General features: G+C 57.8%; 6 protein-coding genes across 6 annotated transcripts; 2 read left to right on the top strand and 4 right to left on the bottom strand.

Annotated features, from left to right (window-relative positions):
- Window positions 1-999: 999 nt before the first annotated feature.
- On the top strand, window positions 1,000-2,305 carry EHS24_005387 (uncharacterized protein; the record flags this gene model as incomplete). Its single annotated transcript, XM_028620912.1, has 3 exons — window positions 1,000-1,080; window positions 1,606-1,652; window positions 1,732-2,305. 3 exons carry the CDS (start codon window positions 1,000-1,002, stop codon window positions 2,303-2,305), a joined length of 702 nt encoding a protein of 233 aa, XP_028471787.1.
- Window positions 2,306-2,861: 556 nt separating this feature from the next.
- ALD5_4 (aldehyde dehydrogenase (NAD(P)(+)) ald5) lies at window positions 2,862-4,557 on the bottom strand (the record flags this gene model as incomplete). The annotated part of the gene is made up of 5 exons (XM_028620913.1): window positions 2,862-3,656; window positions 3,701-3,926; window positions 3,967-4,204; window positions 4,242-4,426; window positions 4,466-4,557. 5 exons carry the CDS (start codon window positions 4,555-4,557, stop codon window positions 2,862-2,864), a joined length of 1,536 nt encoding a protein of 511 aa, XP_028471788.1.
- Window positions 4,558-5,310: 753 nt separating this feature from the next.
- On the bottom strand, window positions 5,311-6,910 carry EHS24_005389 (uncharacterized protein; the record flags this gene model as incomplete). Its single annotated transcript, XM_028620914.1, has 5 exons — window positions 5,311-5,884; window positions 5,923-6,194; window positions 6,282-6,589; window positions 6,631-6,820; window positions 6,857-6,910. The coding sequence occupies 5 exons, from the start codon at window positions 6,908-6,910 to the stop codon at window positions 5,311-5,313; spliced, it is 1,398 nt and encodes a 465-aa protein (XP_028471789.1).
- A 289-nt stretch (window positions 6,911-7,199) lies between these two features.
- EHS24_005390 (uncharacterized protein) lies at window positions 7,200-9,384 on the bottom strand (the record flags this gene model as incomplete). Its single annotated transcript, XM_028620915.1, has 4 exons — window positions 7,200-7,546; window positions 7,839-9,139; window positions 9,178-9,287; window positions 9,340-9,384. 4 exons carry the CDS (start codon window positions 9,382-9,384, stop codon window positions 7,200-7,202), a joined length of 1,803 nt encoding a protein of 600 aa, XP_028471790.1.
- Window positions 9,385-9,749: 365 nt separating this feature from the next.
- Window positions 9,750-11,545, top strand: EHS24_005391 (uncharacterized protein; the record flags this gene model as incomplete). Its single annotated transcript, XM_028620916.1, has 3 exons — window positions 9,750-10,197; window positions 10,251-10,321; window positions 10,361-11,545. 3 exons carry the CDS (start codon window positions 9,750-9,752, stop codon window positions 11,543-11,545), a joined length of 1,704 nt encoding a protein of 567 aa, XP_028471791.1.
- An 812-nt stretch (window positions 11,546-12,357) lies between these two features.
- EHS24_005392 (uncharacterized protein) lies at window positions 12,358-17,373 on the bottom strand (the record flags this gene model as incomplete). The annotated part of the gene is made up of 1 exon (XM_028620917.1): window positions 12,358-17,373. The coding sequence occupies one exon, from the start codon at window positions 17,371-17,373 to the stop codon at window positions 12,358-12,360; it is 5,016 nt and encodes a 1,671-aa protein (XP_028471792.1).
- Between the last annotated feature and the right edge of the window lie 71 nt (window positions 17,374-17,444).

Consider the following 17,444-nt stretch of genomic DNA (forward strand, 5'->3'; position numbering starts at 1 on the left):
ACTGCGATGGGAGGCACCTTGGGCTTGGGGAGTGGTGACGTCATCGTCGGCGGGGAGGTGACAATAATCGCGTGGGGTCGGTGGACGCCTTCGAAGCCGTCCACAGGTCACAGCGCCGCAATGAGCACCACCACCAGCGGTGCAGCGGCAACGCTACCAAGCGTGTCTCAACAGTGGTCATGCCAGACAACGTGGTACGCTACGCTTTCGCAAAGGTGAGGTCCTCCACACCAGCCAACGCCGCGGCACACGCCGCCAGTGGTAATGATGTCGGCCATCACTCTCGGGATCTCTCGCTGCGATTGCAGATTCCTGGTAGCCCACCGGCCACTGGCCACCGGCCAATAGCTGCTGGAAGACTACTAGCTAGCTACTGGACAACTGACGGCTTGGGATCCACGACCAACTTGACGGACATGTGGTGATCGTTGCGACCTGCTCCGGGCCGCCAGAGTGTGGAGCGCGTCTCCGCGCATTGCCGCGGGTGCGAGGGGGCTATTTGCGTCCACAGGCCACCGGCCACAGATCTCCACAGATCCACGGACGAAAGCGGGTGTACGGATGAGGCGTCCCGTGATCCAGAACAAGAGCGGAGAGAGCATGCTGTATGTACATGCTGTACACACGTCCGCTCTGACGACCACCACTAATAGCCTCGGCGCGATGGACAGTCGAGACCTCCCATCAATTGATGGACTGCCGGTTATTGGATCTGTGGTATGTACAAACGCATCTGCCGCGATCTTGTACATCCTGCCGTACTGCTGTGCCCAACCTGCATCCAGTCACCCGGGTAAGGGCACCAATGGGCGGTGCTGTATCGCAATCACAGAGGTCCGAGGGTGCTGCTGGGACCAGTCGAGGCGCCCGGTAAGGTTCCCTCCCACAAGGCAGCAGATTCTCCTTACATACATATTACATTCATACACCAGCACTCGACAGTGCAGCCCGTCACTTCAACGTCGTGGCGATCATTATCACCCATATATCTGTTCCGCAATGCCTCTCTGGTCTGCCGCGGCGCTGGGCCTTGTTATTGCAGAGATCGTCTACGGTCAACAGTTGACGCTCAATTCCCCGGTGAGTGGTGAGCGCGCCACAGTGGCGCGGGGGGTGACGTTACCGTGCTTCGTTTCTTTTATGGTCTTTCACAAAACTGACTGCACAAGCCAGTCCTGGTTGTATGCCGTTAGTCATCAGCAGTGGGCAGGTCAACCGAAACTAGGCCGCTCACACACATAGAGGGCATCATAGTCAGCTGGGTGGGCGGAGTATCACCCTTTGAACTGTGAGTTTGTGATAAAAAATTGCACGGAACAGCAACGCTGTTGGCTATATCAACTCACCGCCATTCTTCTCCAGATATGTCCTACCAGGCAACAATGTGCGGGGTTCTCCCGTTGAAACTATTGAGACCGAAATCGCAGGGTCGCCCGTATACTGGCCAGTCAACCTTTTAAGCGGCGCGTATGTCGTCTTGAGTGTGAAGGATGCCACGGGTGCTGTTTCGTACTCTGCGCCCTTGACAGTTCAGCCAGGGGATACATCGTGCCTCAACCCACCCACATCGTCAGCCTCGTTGGAAACCTTGGTATCGACAGACAGTTCGTCCTCGGCGTCGTCGACAATCACGCCACCGTCGTCAACTACGAGTGTGCTAGCCCATACAAGCTTAGCTGCCCCAACAGGGTACATTGGCAATTCGTAATCTGTAGCTAACTGACATCGCAGTCTTACGACCGGCGCTGTCGCCGGAATCGCCTGCGGGGCCGTCGTCGGTGCCATTGCCATCTTTACGCTCATCATCTACTTTTGCTGCCGGCGCCGTCTGGGCAACTTTCTGGCCGAAAAGGAATACCGGCGCCACCGCGAAGAATCTCAGGTCACTGGTGTCGATCTCATTTCGCCGTACGCAGACCTGCTGGTCAGCCGCACAACTGATCCCGAACCCATTACGTCCCCGTCAATGAGCCAAATCACGGCAAACACACCGACAGTCACTACGAGGGACAAGCATGGGGTCGTGACCGACTACATGGAGGGACTTCACCGCGAAGAGTCAGGCACACAGACGGATAGCGGGATAGCCACTTCGTCCGGTGGAACCGCTATCAGTGAGTCGCACCAAGCCTCCTCATCCCAGTCACGGAAGATTGGCCCCGAGTCCACCACCAGCATTTCGGTTCCGGTCGCGGCACCTTCGCAGAGCGGCGAGGTCCTCCAGCACCACGATGGAGGACGACTGGCAGTAGCCTCGCAGGAGGAGGTCCCACCGCAGTACGACGAGCAGTGGCGTGACGACTGAATAGCGACGGCGTCCAACGTCCGTCAAAGGGGAGGTGGCCGGCAGGCATCATATGGAGTGATGTGGAAGCAAGTAGGCAAACAGTCGAATAATGGGAGTTGGGCAAGTCGTCGTCGTTGGATTGATAATGCATGTTCTTTTGCCGCTCTGTTTGAACCAACGGTCGGATTATGTGTCACAGGCAATGATGGTGCTTGTCAGATTATGGACTGTGCAGAAGCTCGGTCAGGGTGAAGGGCAGACGACGGGGACATATGAGTCATGAGAGGGGGACATGGTACATCATCGGCCCAGGCGCGACACTAGGGAAGGCTCACTTGCCTCTGCTATTCCCGACATCTCTGACTGCGTCATACAATCCTCGGTAGTGCTTCCCAATGCTAGCCGGAGGACCTTGTTGGACTGGTCAATACCCAACATACCCAATCAGTCCGAGTCAATTTGAGAACTCTGTAAGACTTGGGTCCGCGGAATATTGAAGTCTGAAGCTTGCATCAACTACCTCATCCTCACAATCACCCGACAGCTCGAATGCAAAGCACATTCCACGGCCCCCTCAGAATGGCCACGACATCACCTCGGTAAGGTTATGGTGCACACCCTTAATCTGGGTATACGCTTCGATGCCTGCCGTTCCAAGCTCGCGTCCGATGCCTGACTGCTTGAAGCCGCCGAATGGTACACCATTGCTGAGCGCGCAGTAGTTGTTGATCCAGATGGTGCCGGCATTGATCTTGGCTGCCACACGGGTTACCTGGCTGGCGTCTGACGAAAAGACAGCACCGGCGAGACCGTAGGGCGTGTCATTGGCGAGATGCACTCCCTCCTCCTCGGTCGAGAACTTTCCCACAGCGACCACTGGCCCGAAAATCTCTTCACGCACTACCTTCATGTTCTGGTTGACGTCTGTGAGGACGGTCGGCTCAACAAAGAACCCTTCGGCCTGAGCCCATCGCTTGCCGCCGGCCGTAATGGTGGCGCCTTCCTCCCGGGCAGAGTCAATGTAGGACAAAACCTTGTCACGCTGACCAGCCGAGATGAGGGGTCCAAACGACGTGTTCTCGTCAGAAGGTAGGCCGACCTTGCACGTCTCGGCTTTGAGCTTGAGCAAGCTCACAAACTTGTCGTAAACGCTGTCGTGAACGTACACCCTGGAGGAGGCACAGCAATCCTGGCCCGAGTTGTAAAAGATGCCTAGACCGAGCCAGTTGGCCGCCTGGTCGAGGTCGGCAGAGGGGAAAACCAGAGCAGGCGACTTGCCGCCCAGCTCAAGTGTGACCTTCTTGAGGTTGGACTCGGCCGCTGCGACGGAGATACGACGACCCGTGGCCACAGACCCAGTGAATGCGACCTGGGGGATTAGTCTGTGCACGGAATGCACTGGCACCTACATACCTTGTCGATGTCGAGATGCCGCGAGATGGCCTCGCCCGCAGTCGAGCCAAGGCCTGGGACCGTGTTGACCACACCGGCTGGGAACCCGGCTTCCTTGATGAGGTCACACATGTAGAGTGCAGACAGAGGTGTGAGCTCGGAAGGCTTCATCACAACTGTGCATCCCGCCGCGAGCGCCGGTGCAACCTTCCACGCCCACATCATCAGAGGGTAGTTCCAGGGAATGCTGCGGTTGTGAGCGAGATACACACACTAGCGCAACTCACATTTGTCCGCACACACCAATGGGCTGGTTGAGCGTATACGCAAGCTTCTTGCCACCAAACTGGTCAATCGTCTGGCCGTGCACTTTGTCGGCCATCCCCGCGTAGTAACGGAGGCAGTTGGCGGACTCGGGGACGTCACCGCTAGTTGCGACTGAAATGCCCTTGCCAGCGTCGAGCGACTCGAGGGCTGCAATCGTGGCAACGTCGCGGTCCATTAGGTCGGCAAGCTTGTTGAGCACTGTCGTCAGCTGCCGCCATGTCACTGACCCACTCACAGTTGCCGCGGTGAGCGCCGCTAACGTTGTTCCCCCAGGTTGTCTCAAACGCCGCGCGGGCGGCGTGAACGGCTCGGTCAACGTCTTCGGCCATAGCATGCGCGACGTCGACGATTGGGAGTGCGGTAGAAGGGTCGACAACGGTGAATGTCTGTCCCTTGGTGGGTAGGACCCATTCGTTATTGCTGCTGTCAGATTCAAATGATGCGATAAGACGTACTTACATAAAAAGCCCAATGGGCACTGTGATCTTGCCCAATCCGGGGATCTCAATGGCAGCGTGCGTAGCACTGTCCGTGGCGGGGATGACGGTCATGGTGATGAAGATGTCGGTTCGGGGGTGCTTGAGACAGTAATAACGTTAGCGTCTATATGTATCTATGTTCACTTTGGTGTGTTCTCCACGTTGACGCGAACGGGTCTGTCTGCGCCAGTTATCAGAAGGTCCCCAGGTGTAGACCCCGGGTGCTGCCCGACAAGAGCCACCGGCAACCAGACCTCCGGGAATTGACCGGAGTGCAGATCGTGCAGACATGCCATGTGGATTCCGGCTCCCTATCTGCGACCCAATCCATGCCGATAATGCCGTGGGCCGGAGAGTGAAGCCTCCAGCCCCTCCGTTGACAGGACCAGCAAAGGAGAGGCGACAGAATGAGCGTGCTTCCGGCCTACTACGTATGCAATGACAGCACGTATCTCCGCTAGTACGTCGTCAGATGTGTATTATGCCAGTGGTCACATATGTAACCACACTATTCAAAATCCATGTTTCGACTGGGCCACTGAAAGGCCATTAATGTTTGTTTTGGTGAGACGATGCATGCAGTATCAAGCAGTCCGTATTACAATGTGTAAAGTGGCCTGCGAATGCGTTTTCTCTTCAAGCAAACTCATCCGAGAGGTCAGACCTTCCAGTCATGTGCAGTACAGCGTCGGTAATCGAAAAGTGACCAAATAAATAGAAAAAAGGAAGCAAAAAGGCCAACCCGTCAATTCGCGGTACTGGCCACTAGCCACTTTGCATATCTGCATACATCCAGAAACCGGGTCTACATAGTGGCGACAGACTCTACCCCGTCTCGGGGTAATCCTTGACCTGGAGTGCTTCGTTCCGGATACGATCGAGGCGCTCTTGGGTGATCTTGAACGCTCGCGGCACTGACTCGTCCCACTCTCCCGTCTTGAGTTGGTTTGCAAGGCCACGGGCAATGTTCGGGATGAGGGCCATTCCCTGGCCACTGAACCCCACAGCCAAGTACACTCCCCTGCGGCCCGGCACCTCACCAACGAGTGGTAGTTGGTCGAGCGAGTGGTCGATGATTCCGCTCCACATCTTTGTGAGTCCCTCGAAACCTGGCGTTTCTTCGCCCCACCCAGCAAATGTGTTCTTGCAGTACTCGGCCATCCACTGTCGCCAGGAGGGAGTCACCACACTGTCGTCCTCGGTCCCGTACATCTCCGACGCTTTTGAAAGGCCGTTGCGATACACAGCAGAGTTGTAGGGTCCGAAGACCAGCCCCGACGAGGGTGTCTGGATCAAATACGTTGACCTTTCAATTGCGTACGTCCCATCCAGAGCCTGATCGCCACTGTATGTTGCGGGCGGCACCACGAGTCCTGCCTGAATGCGCGTCCCCGTGAGTCTGGAATCAGTCCCCCTCTCCCATGGGTAGATACTTACATGCTCTTGAGCTCGGGCAGGATATGGTGGGTATACGCACTCGTCCCGACGATGACATTGCGGGCTGTGATGATTCCACGGTCGCCGCAGTTGACAGAGATGGTGCCATCGGCATTCTCGCCCAGTGCTGCGACCGGCGTCCACGAGAAGAACTTGACGTCGGAGACGGTCGACCCCAGAGCTAGGCGCATCAACGCCGACACACCACGGTGTGGGTGCCACGACCCAGCAACCACCTTGTTGACCGCGAGTGCCCCGTTAACCCGTGTGAGCTGTTCGAGTCAGCCAACGTGCCCCCAAGGACAACTCGTTTTGCGACTGGCCTTTTGGGCCGCTTCGGGGCTGTCGAAGAATTCAACATCAAACTTGCGGCCCATGTACTTTGGATCCTTGTCGATTACCGACTTGAAGAGACTGTACAGGCGCTGATTGTCCGCAGCCGCCTTTGGGGACATTAGAACTTCGTACCGCGTGGCTTTCTTGAAGTCGGCATCGATTCCTTCTTTGTTGATGATGCTCTCCACAAGCTCCAGATTCTCCTGCTCAAACATGAGGATCTCAACCACCTCCTCAAGTGTCAGACCCCCTCCGCCTGCGGACAGCGGCGCCATCCAGTATCCAAGCATGTGCCAGGTCTGCTGTGGAACGTGGCCGCCGTTACGTCCAGCTGAAGTGTCAGTACCCGTTCTGGATACTTAATCGGCTTACAAGCACACGATGCCACGTCCTTCGCATCTACGATGACAACCGACTTGCCATCGGCTGCACCGCCAGCCCGGCTCAACTGGTAGGCCATTGACGCGCCCGTGATGCCCGCACCGATAATGACATAGTCGACGACCTCGGTTGGCAGTGGTGCATCTCGCCCATGATTCCACAGCGACGTGGGGCCGCGGTCCTGTGGCAGTTAGAGGAGAACAAGCTCAGAACGCACAGTCTGCTGCCAGTGCGAGACGGTTGAGGTGAATTGTTGCGGGAAAGCAGGCATGGTGTCGTGTAAGGTGGTGAGAAGGGTGCAACACAGAGTTGATAATGCACGTCGCGTTTGGGAGCCGGAGCAGACGGACATGGCCGCGATAAGGCACATGACGGTGGGCACCCCGGAGAGCAAGCCGGATACCAGATATGGGTCGTGGAACGCACTGCGGGTGGCGTATGTCCATGCTGCCATCCAAGTCGATAAGCAACGCTGAGACGGCTCGGAGGAAGCAGTTAACCGACATGGCATGTGTGCGGTTGTGGGGGACACAATGATACACTCTGCTTCTGCATGCAACCTATTCGCCCAGATTGGGCACAAACGACATGCTATCTACACTGCTCTGGTCAAACATGCCAAACAACCCCGTGCTCATGCCAGAGAAAAGCGACCACTCCGTAAAGTCGCCTCCAAACGTGTTGGCGTCCAGCTGTTGTCCGTCACATACGAGGTCGAGGAGCCAGTCAGTGTTGCCGGGGGTTGTGTTCCGGTCACCTGCCGCTCTGATGCCAACACTGTCACCTCCATCAGGAAGGCGTACCGCTGCCAGTTGCTGTGCGGCCTGCAACAGGCGGCCCCCAAGGACAACAGTGTTGCTCGCAAAGTTGGCATGGAGTCGCACGTCCAACAATCGCCGCCCCAGTGCTGCCACAATACTCAGCAAGAACAGGTCGGCATTGCGGGCCCGGGGGATGGTGTTTATCAGGCGCAGTGTCGTGAAGCCAGCGTATGCAATGCGGTAATAGCTGATTTCAGCTTTTGAGGAAGTGACTTGGTGCTCACCGGTACGTGTACAGACTTGTCAGTTTGAGGACAGGGTCGTGCCCGCCCACGATCGGCAACGTTCGAGTAAGGATGTGTAGGGCGGTGTGGATGCAGGCGTCTCGTCCGGCGGCAATGACAGTCGGCGGCCAACCGCGGAGGAACCCATACTCACACGGCATCATGAGCAATATGAGACGCATGCCCTCCATGTCGAACCCAATGCGATGCTGGTCTTCTTGAGAGAAGTGAGGGAACCAGGTGTCGCGCCATGCAGTGAGGTCGCGGTTGACCACCGCGCAGTGTGCGGCAAAGTCGAAGCTTGTCGACTGGCGCACCAGCTGCCGGGCAGTGTTGGACTGCAGACGGAGTGCGACCTCGAGCATGCATGGATATCCGGCCGTCACGCCGTCGCTTCTCAGAGCCTCGCGCTCCCTGCACCACTGGAGCAGCTGTGGCTGGTTTACATTTGGAGGATCTTTGATCATGGGCGTACGCCCGCGGATAAGCGCGCACGCGCGGTCCCAGTCTACCAGGACCATCCACAGGCGTTGAACGTTGCGGGACAATGCAATAGGGCTGGCATTGTGGTGTGGTGAAGGGGAGAGCGTCCAGTTTGGCGGTGGCGAAATGTCCAGTCGGAGCTCCACAGCCATCGCCACTGCCTTGGCCGTGAGCCCCCAAGTCCTATTGAGGTAGTTGCCGCCAACGAACAGACACAACAGTGACAGTGCTTGAGCGATTTCCACCGACTGGAACCCTTGGGTATCGGTGTGTGTTAAAAGGAGTTCGAGGTGCGCCTCGATTCGCTGGACCAAGCCGTTGGCAAAGTCGGAGACGGGGAGGGATTGTGCTGCGATAAGGAGCACTACTGTGGTAAGGGTGGCAGACTGAGCTCGCAGAAAGGCGACTGTGTGGATTGTGGGATCGAGATGACGACCAACAGGCTGGATGCGCTCCCAGTAGACTTCGAGGAGGCTGTGGAGCTCACCCTCGCCCACTACGCCGTTTGCCACAAGGTCGTACTCTGGCCCTACATCGAGTCGCGGTTGGTCGAAACGTGCGTGCACGACCTCGTCCTGCGGTGGACCACCATGTGAAGGCCTGTATACAGGACCATGCAGCTCTTCAATACCTTGCTCCAAGACAGCCACCCCACCGAATGGGTCAGGATCGAGAGTTTTGGCATCCTGCCAAAACTCGGCGAGGAATTGCGCTCGGTCAAACGGCTCCTCTTCCAATGCCCCAGGTGGCGATGGGTCTTGAGGTTGTGCATGATCATTGGCCACTCGAGCAAGTACACCTAACATGTTGAACGAGGCTGACGAGTCACCGATTGCTCCATCTGGAGCCTCGTGTTCAGGCTGCGCGAGAGCGACATTTTGGCCATGATGAGTGGTCGGTGAGAAGGAGTTCCGGAACTGTGACTGTGAATGATACCTCGCCCGGGCATCAACCTGCGTCGCCTTCGGGCGGCTTGTCTCAGGACATTGATCGTATTCTGGATAGCTTACTTCTTCGATCCCCGCTGCCGTCCGAGCTGGCGGGGTACGATACGGCAGCCGAGCTGGTACTCTGCGCAGCGAACACAGTCGGTGTTATCGTTGACACGAGAACATTTGATCTGCGGGGCTCAGATCGACGGCGCGGATTTCAGACCGGATTGACACACTCACCTTCACCTTTCTACATTCGACACAAGCTGTCTTTGCTGAGGGCATGGGTTAATGGGCGGTTGCAGCAGCCCAAACCATTCAGGTCAGTGCAATCAAGCCCGTTCGACACGCAGACGGGGTTTGGCCACCCGCTGCCGGCCCAGCGCCAGAGTCTGCACGCCGGGATACCACTCCGGCCTGAACCCCGGAAGCCGCAAAGGTGACTGCGGTGGCGTTGGAAGTGCAGATAGCGTTCTTGAGCTCGGATCTTTCGTGTCTCTCCACATACTTGTCCTACTCTGTCATCCCCATGCACACCCCGGCCCACAGCTCGTGCATCATTAAAGGCTTTGCCTGTGGGCGGATCCGACCTTTTCCACCCGATCCTCCACTCGCTTCCCGTCGCCACTCCCCCTTGATTATTGCCCATCATGTTTTGGCACATGAGTGACGACCTCAAGAACGATCTAAATGTCCCCGGCACAAAGGTTATCATTGACGACACGACCTCGGCCACTGGCAGCGACAACTTCAAGCTCACGCCCGTACCGTCGTCTGACCCCAACGACCCCCTCAACTGGACCCTGCGCCGCAAGTGGCTGTATGTCATCTGCATGGTCATGTGGGTCATGGCGTCGTGCGCCGGCATGGGTTCACTGTACCCCATCTACGACGCCCTGTCAGAGGAGACTGGCTTGACCCTCGACCAGATCAACACGGGTGCAGGCTATCTCTACTTCTTCCAGCAGGTGTGGTCGCTCTTCAGCCAGCCGCTGGCTGTCACGATTGGCACCCGCCCCATCTTCATTGTCACATGTGCGGGACTCTGCATCTTTCCCTTTTGCCTGTCACTGGTCAGCACCAACTCCCAATGGGTCGGTGAGTACCAAGTGATTAATGCTGTTTATCGGTAAAACTGACCTCTCCCCCAGGTCTTATCATCGTCAACTCCATCTTCACCTCCCCTGTCTACGTCCTTCCTGAACTGGCCCTTTCTGACATTGTGAGTCGGCTTTGAACATCCATGTACTCATCCTCGCAGTTCTTTTACCACGAGCGTTCCTTCCCGTTCGGCGTCTATATTTCGGCCATTTGGGGCTGCGCGTTCGTTGTACCCATCTACTCTGGATTCCTGTACACACGCTTTGGACTCAACGGACCGACGTACTTTGCCGGTGGTTGCTGCGCCTTTGCAGCAGTGTTCCTCTTCCTCTTCCTCGAGGAGACAAACTTTGAACGCAAGGTTCCCGAGCATGGCAACAAGGTTGAGGCCGAGACTATCGACAAAACCACGGTAGAGTCTCGCTACGACTTGGAGAAGATGACTGCCACGACGACGGACATTGTGGCTGTTGATGGCGAGGACAGCACGTCGTCGTCCCCCAGCTCTGGGTACGAAGCGTCTCCACACATGTACAACCACAAGACCACGCCGTGGCCGGGACCCCGTCCATTCCAAAAGTCGCCCGTGTCGCCACACTGGTGGGGTATCCTCTGGCGCACATGGTTCCAGAACTTTGCGTTCTACCGCCTGCCCATCCTCCTCTGGTGCAGTGTCATTATGGCCTACACTCAAATCTACTCGAATATCACCTCGGCTCTGAGCAGTGGAATCCTCGGAGACGAGCCGTACAACATGTCGCCCAACATGGTAGGCCTCACTTTCGTGTCCCCGCTCTTGGCCAACATCCCGGGCGCGCTTGCGGCAGGTTGGATCACGGACTGGTGGACTATCCGCAAGGCTCGTCAGAACGGTGGTGTGTCTGAACCCGAGGACAAGCTGTCGTTATCCATCATCCCGACCATCCTGTCACCCATCGGATGTCTCATGATGGGTTTGGGTCCTTACTACGGAGCCCACTGGATCGTGTTTGTGCTCGGCGAGTTTGTCATCACCATCGCCGGCCCGCTCGCCAACCTGATCGCCATCAACTACGCTTTTGACGCCTACCACGGCATCCAGCCAAAGGACCAGAGTGGGCCCCGCTTCGAGGTTCAAAAGGGTGCACCCTACATTCTCTCTCCTACGCTGCTCGCGATGGGCATTTCATTTGGCTTCAGCTACGCGATCACGCCGTGGGCGTTCGACGCCGGGTTCAAGATCTGGGCTATTACGGCAGCCATTGTCAGCATCTGTATGACTGGCAGTGGGCTGCTCATGATGATCTGGGGCAAGCGCCTCAGGAAGAGCGGTGCCGGCTTCTATGAGAAGATCATTAATATTTAGGCAAGCGTCTCAGTTGCGGAAGTTGTAGTTAGTAATGAGCTGTGGATTATACTTGAATTATGGGATTGTTTATGGTGCACGCGCCTTGCCCACAAAGTCCCGAATATTGGAGCGCGTTCACTGGCCACATTGTCGTTGGAAGCTGCGGTGTGGTATCATGCCAAGACCACATCGGCGGTCTCACACCCATTTTGGAACCAAATACCCGGAACAATGACAGCGCCACCTGCCCACTCCTCCTCGAATCCTTTGGTGTATACTATCCATCGCATGGCGATACGACTAACCGTGTGCAGAAGCATGCCAATGATTACGCGAACCGCTGTGGCCTCGGGAAGCCAATCAAAGGCCGAGAGAAGGCTCCCCCCACCCCCCCAGGTCGATATCGACGGGCGGACTGGGACCGTGCCGCTCGGGTAATTAACGCTCCCCTTATCTGGGCTCCGGGTAGACAGTCACCTTTTGTTTCCCCTTTCTGTGCTCCGTATGTGGACTGCGGTGGACTGGCGGTGGACAGTCGGTGAGCACCATGACATAACCACTGCGCCACTGCGTGCCGCTGAGGCATTCCAGACCGTCCGCCTTTCCTACCGTGTAATAATCTCACCAGGCTCAATCCCCTGCGTAACTCAAGATAGTGACAGGGACGCCTCATGCAGTACGCAGTCAACGTCATGTTCTTCGACGGCGAGCAAAAAAAAAAAAGGGACTTTGCATTCCAACTGTATGTGTTTTCTAGTACAGGACATTTGATGTCGATTGTGATCTTTTGATACTTGCAATTCTGGGGGGTATATCTCCCTCCACCACTTTTACACCTCGACCAGCGGCTGGTCGCCCTCCTTGCGCCTGCGCTCGGCATCGAAAGCCATCTCACGGAGGTTTTTGAACTCGCTCTTGCCCGTGGCCTTGCACAGGCCGTAGAACCTGCTCTTGTGGTCGCGCAGCAGCTCAGCGGGCGAGGCATACTCTGCGATCGAACCGCGGTGCATGACGAGGACCTTGTCAAAGTCGATAATGGTGTGGATACGGTGCGCAATGGTCAGGATGGTCGAGTCGCTGAATTCCTGGCGGATGGTCTTGGAGATGAGCTCGTCCGTCTCGTAGTCGATCGAGGCGGTGGCCTCGTCCATGAAGAGAACCTTGTTGCGGCGGAGAATGGCGCGGGCCATGCAGATGAGCTGCTTTTCGCCCGAGGAGAAGTTGTCGCCTCCTTCAGAGACAGGGTGGGAGAGGTCGCGGAAGACGTTGGCGTTGCGCTCGGCCTCGCCGTCCTGCTGCGAAGTAGACGACGTGGCAGCGGCAGCGGCGGCGGCCTCGGGGCCGACCTCCTCGTCAGCGGTCAAGAGGTGGACACGGCGGAGAGCCTCGTAAATGTCGGCATCGTCGTACTCGTCAAACACATCCAGAGTCGAACGGAGCGTACCGGACAGAATGGTTGGGTCCTGGGGGATAATCATGATCTGGGAACGGAGGTCGGTAAGACCAATCTTGGCAATATCGACGTTGTCAATGGTAATCTTGCCCGAGGTGGCCTCGACGAAACGGAAGAATGACAGGGCGAGCGTCGACTTGCCGCAACCCGTCGAGCCGACAATACCAATCTTCTCGCGAGGCTGCACCGAAAACGAAATGCTGTGGAGAACGTCGGGGAGATCGGGGGCGTAGCGGATAACCAGGTCCTGGACATCAACGGCACCCTCGGCGGGCCAGTCGGCAGCCGGGCGGGGCTCGACAATCTCTGGTGCCTCCTGGGGGACCTCGGAGTACTCCTTGATACGCTCGAGGGCGACCATGGACTGCTCGAGCTGAACAAAACGCCGGACGACGAAGAGGAGGTCGTGCATGATGGAGGCGGCAAACGAGAGGGCGAAACCAGCCATGGCGGCGTCCACACGGGGAGCGACAAGGATGGCCGCGGCGGTGACGCCGACAAGCAGGGCCGAGAGGAGGTTGTAGCGAGCCGAGAGCCAGCGGTTGACGGTCCACGCCCAGAAAAAGGCGATCAGGTTGGTGTCGGCCAGATGCATCATCTCCGAAAGGGCGACGGTGCTGGCACCAAAGGCGCGAATGACGGCGACACCTGAGACGGTCTCGCCAAAGAGCGAGTAGAGGGGTGAACGCGTGACCGAGTCGAGACGGCGCATGTCGCGAGACGCCTGGCCGTACATGGACCCAGCGCGGTAGTAGACAACGAACATGAGAAGGGCAGCGCAGATGAACGGCCAGCCGCCGACGTAGGTGATAGTGACGAGTGTCCTGACAACGTTCAGTGCGTACTGGATGGAACGGACGAGGTGGTCGCCCATGGCCGAGTCGAGACCTTCAATGTCCTTGCCAAAACGGTTGAGTAGACGGCCACGGCTGGTGGTGTCGTGGAAACGGAGTGTGGCGAACAGCACCGACTCGAGCATGCGCGAGTGCAGGATGCGCGAGGCACGGAGGGAGCCAAAGTAGGTGACGGCGAACTGGGCGTTGGAGAGGAAGCAACCGAGGATGGAGATGATGGCGTAACCCAGCACGTAGTAAGTCGGGGAGTGGGCCGTCTCCCCGCTGTTAGGCAGAGCCGAACGCGACCAGTAGGTCACCCAGCCTTGCTCAGCAATGGGGACGAGAGCGGCGATAACGAGGGTGAGGATGAAGGAAATCCACCACACGGGACCGCCGAGGGCACGGAAGTAGGTCATCCAGACGGGGAGGGCAATACGGCCACGGACGCGCTTCTCGTCCTCGATGAGCTTGCGGGGAGTCTTCGCCTTGACGAGCTCGGGCGTGGATGCGCCAGCAGCCGTGAGCTCGTCGTCCGTAGGAGCGATCGAGCTGGTCTCCGAGTTGGGCTCCGAGAGGCCAGCGGTTCCGCTGAGGCTCATGACAGCCTTGTGACCGGGCTTGAAGGACGACGCAATGTTCTCCTCGACAGTCTTCTCTTCGAGCTTCTCGCCGACAGTGGGACCCTCGGGGTCCTCTGCGTCGAGCTCCTTCATGAGACCGCATTCAACAAAGTCGGCGCGAGTGCCAGCAAACTTGACATCGCCGTTCTCAAGAGCGACAATGTAGGCGGCCGATGGGGAGACGAGGGCGGTGTGGTGCGAGACAAGGAGGAGGGTGCGGTCGGCCATCATGGGACCGTTGAAGCAGTTGTCCATGATAAAGTGAGCAGTGTGCGCATCGACGGCCGAGAGAACGTCATCGAGGTAGAGGACGCCTGCGCGAGAGTAGACCGCACGAGCGAGCGAGACACGGGCTTTTTGGCCGCCAGACAGGTTGAGACCCTTCTCACCAATCTCGGTCTCGTCACCGTCCTCGAGAATCTCCAAGTCGGTAGTGAGGGAGCACGCCTCAATGACCTTTGCGTAACGCTCGGCGTTCCAGGGGCTGGAAAAGACGATGTTGTCCTTGATGCTCGCATTCTGGAGCCAGGCCTGCTGGGGGACGTAGCCGACCATGTGAGGGAGGATCCAGTTGTCGTCGTTGACCTTGGCGTCAAAGCGAGACATGGTGTCTGGCTCAGAGCGAGGACAGATGGACTGACCCGAGAGAAGGTCGGCCTCGCCCAGGAGACCGGCGAGGAGAAGCGACTTGCCAGAGCCGAGACGACCGCAGATCAGAGAAAGCTTGCCCTGGGGGAACCGGAGGGTGAGGTCGGCGAGCGTGAAGGCAGCGCGGGGAGTCGGGGCGGTAGACTTGGCGCCAGCAGACGAGTCGTCCCTGGGCCAAGTGAATGTGGCCGAGTTGAGGACGACATCACCGCCGGGGAAGGTCTCCACATCGGAAACCTCGGCAAGCGACATGTACTTTTCAATACGGCGACATGAGACAAAGCCCTGGAGGGCCTGGATAAAGCACTCGGGGAGAGCGTTGAGGGCAAAACGGAGCTCGGCGAAGACGGCGAGCGAGGTGAACGCCTTGGACGGGGTGAGGGGCTGGCCGCGGACGAGGGTGAAGTGGATGAACGAGACAACGGTGACAATCACGGGAGTGATTGCCCAGAGACAGTTGAAGGCCACTTCAATCTGGTAGTTGCGGGCCTGCCACGAGAGCTCGTTGCGACGAATGGTGTTGATGCGCTTTTCGAACGAACGCTCCCAGGCCATAAACTTGAGCATGCGCACACCTTGGAGGACCTCGTTCATGAGTGCCGTGCGCTGGTCACGAGTCTTCATGAGGTTCTCCTGGGCGGTGACAACAAACTTGGAGGCGAGGTGGTTGAGAGGCATGCAGAGGATGGAAGCGAGCAGGCCCCAGAAAGCCGAAGTGCCGAGCATCCAGTACAGCATCATGGTGGCAATCACAATCTCCGTGGGCGAGTCAACAACGGCGAACGAGTAGTGGATAAACTCGGTGACACGGTCAACGTCCACAGTGAAGAGGGTCATGATCTGAGACTTTGACGTGACAGCCTCTTCTTCCTCTTCTTCCTCGCCCTTGTCCTTCTTGTCCTTCTTGTTCTTGGCCTTTTCAGCCTCCTCCTTGACACCACCGACGGCGCCGGTGTCGTCACCAGGAGCAGCAATGTCCTTCTTGCGCAGCGTCTTGCTGAACAACATCGTGTTGAGCTGCAGCTTGAAGCGACCGGTGAGGAGCGTGGAGCTAATGGACCAAATGATGCCCGACATGATGTAGATGAGGGCGTTGGACACGAAGAGACCGAGGGCAAAGAGCCATCCCCAGGCCGGGTGGGTACGAGCGGGGTCGTTCTCGAGGTAGCGGATGAAGAAGTTGAGCACCATGTGAGGAGCGTAGTAGCCGACGGCGGTGACGACAGCAAGGACAGTCTGGGCGATGAGCAGACCCTTGTTGACCTTGGCAAGCTTGAAGAGGAGGTTGAAGCCCTCCTTCTTCCCGAGACGAGAACGCTGACGGCCGTAGACGCGCTTCATGCTCAAATAGTTCTTGAGAGCACGCATGTTGGCGACAAGGACGGGGAGGTCGGGAACGTCCATCGAGTCGCTGACCTTGGCACGTTCGATCACCACGTCCGTGTACGAGAACAGAATCCATTCCACGACCGTACACTGAACCTGGGCGCTGACGTTGGGAAGGTTGGGGTTGAGAGCGGGGTGGTCGGCTGGCACGGCGTCAACAATCTTGGCCGGGTAAATGTCCTTGAGGGGCATGTACATGGCAGGGCCACGGCGAGCCAGGCAGATGATGAGGAAGGGGAAGAAGGTCAAGACGGGGAGGGCAGCTGTGAGGACGGTAATAGCCTTGACGGGGGCGATACCGAATGCGTCCATGCGGGCGGCGAGCGTAGTGAAGCTGATTGGGGACGATGGCATCGGCGTCGTTGGCATGATGGCCAGGCCGGTGAGAACGATAAACTGTGTGACAAGGGTGGACGCCAGGTGGATCGTCGTGGGCCAGTGGGTGCGCGTCTCTTTCTGTTGAAAGTAGACACATGTCAAAACGATGGTCACCACCTGCGCCGGGATGAGAAGTGAGGGCAGAAGGATTGCACGCAGCTTCTCGTGCTCCTCGAGGCCCTCGACGGAGATGAGGGTGAGAACCAGGAGGGCAAGGTTGGCGAGGAAAGGAGGGATGAGGGTCAACAGCAAGGCAAGCTTGAGAAGCCACTGTGAACGCCAGAACTGCTCTTCGCGGACGGGTACGCCGTTGGTGAGGACCAAAGGGTCCTCGAGTTCAAACGCATCGCGAGGAGCTGCAGCGAGTGCCTCGTCGGAGGAGGAAGGGAGCTGGACGCCGCCTCTCTTTAGAAGCGAATACGCAGGCGAGGCTGGGTGGGAGGAAAGATAGATGGAGAGTGATGAGAGCGAGACGAACGGTATCACGGCCGTTGCCGCGATGGCAAAGATGGAGGTTGCTTCCATGGGGAGGCTCTTGGGAAAGGGAGCAAGTAATGGAAGAGGGGGAGCTGTCGAGTATAGCGTCTTTGTGGACC

Source organism: Apiotrichum porosum (assembly GCF_003942205.1).
Source record: "Apiotrichum porosum strain DSM 27194 chromosome Unknown scaffold_22, whole genome shotgun sequence".
Taxonomy (NCBI): Eukaryota; Fungi; Basidiomycota; class Tremellomycetes; order Trichosporonales; family Trichosporonaceae; genus Apiotrichum; species Apiotrichum porosum.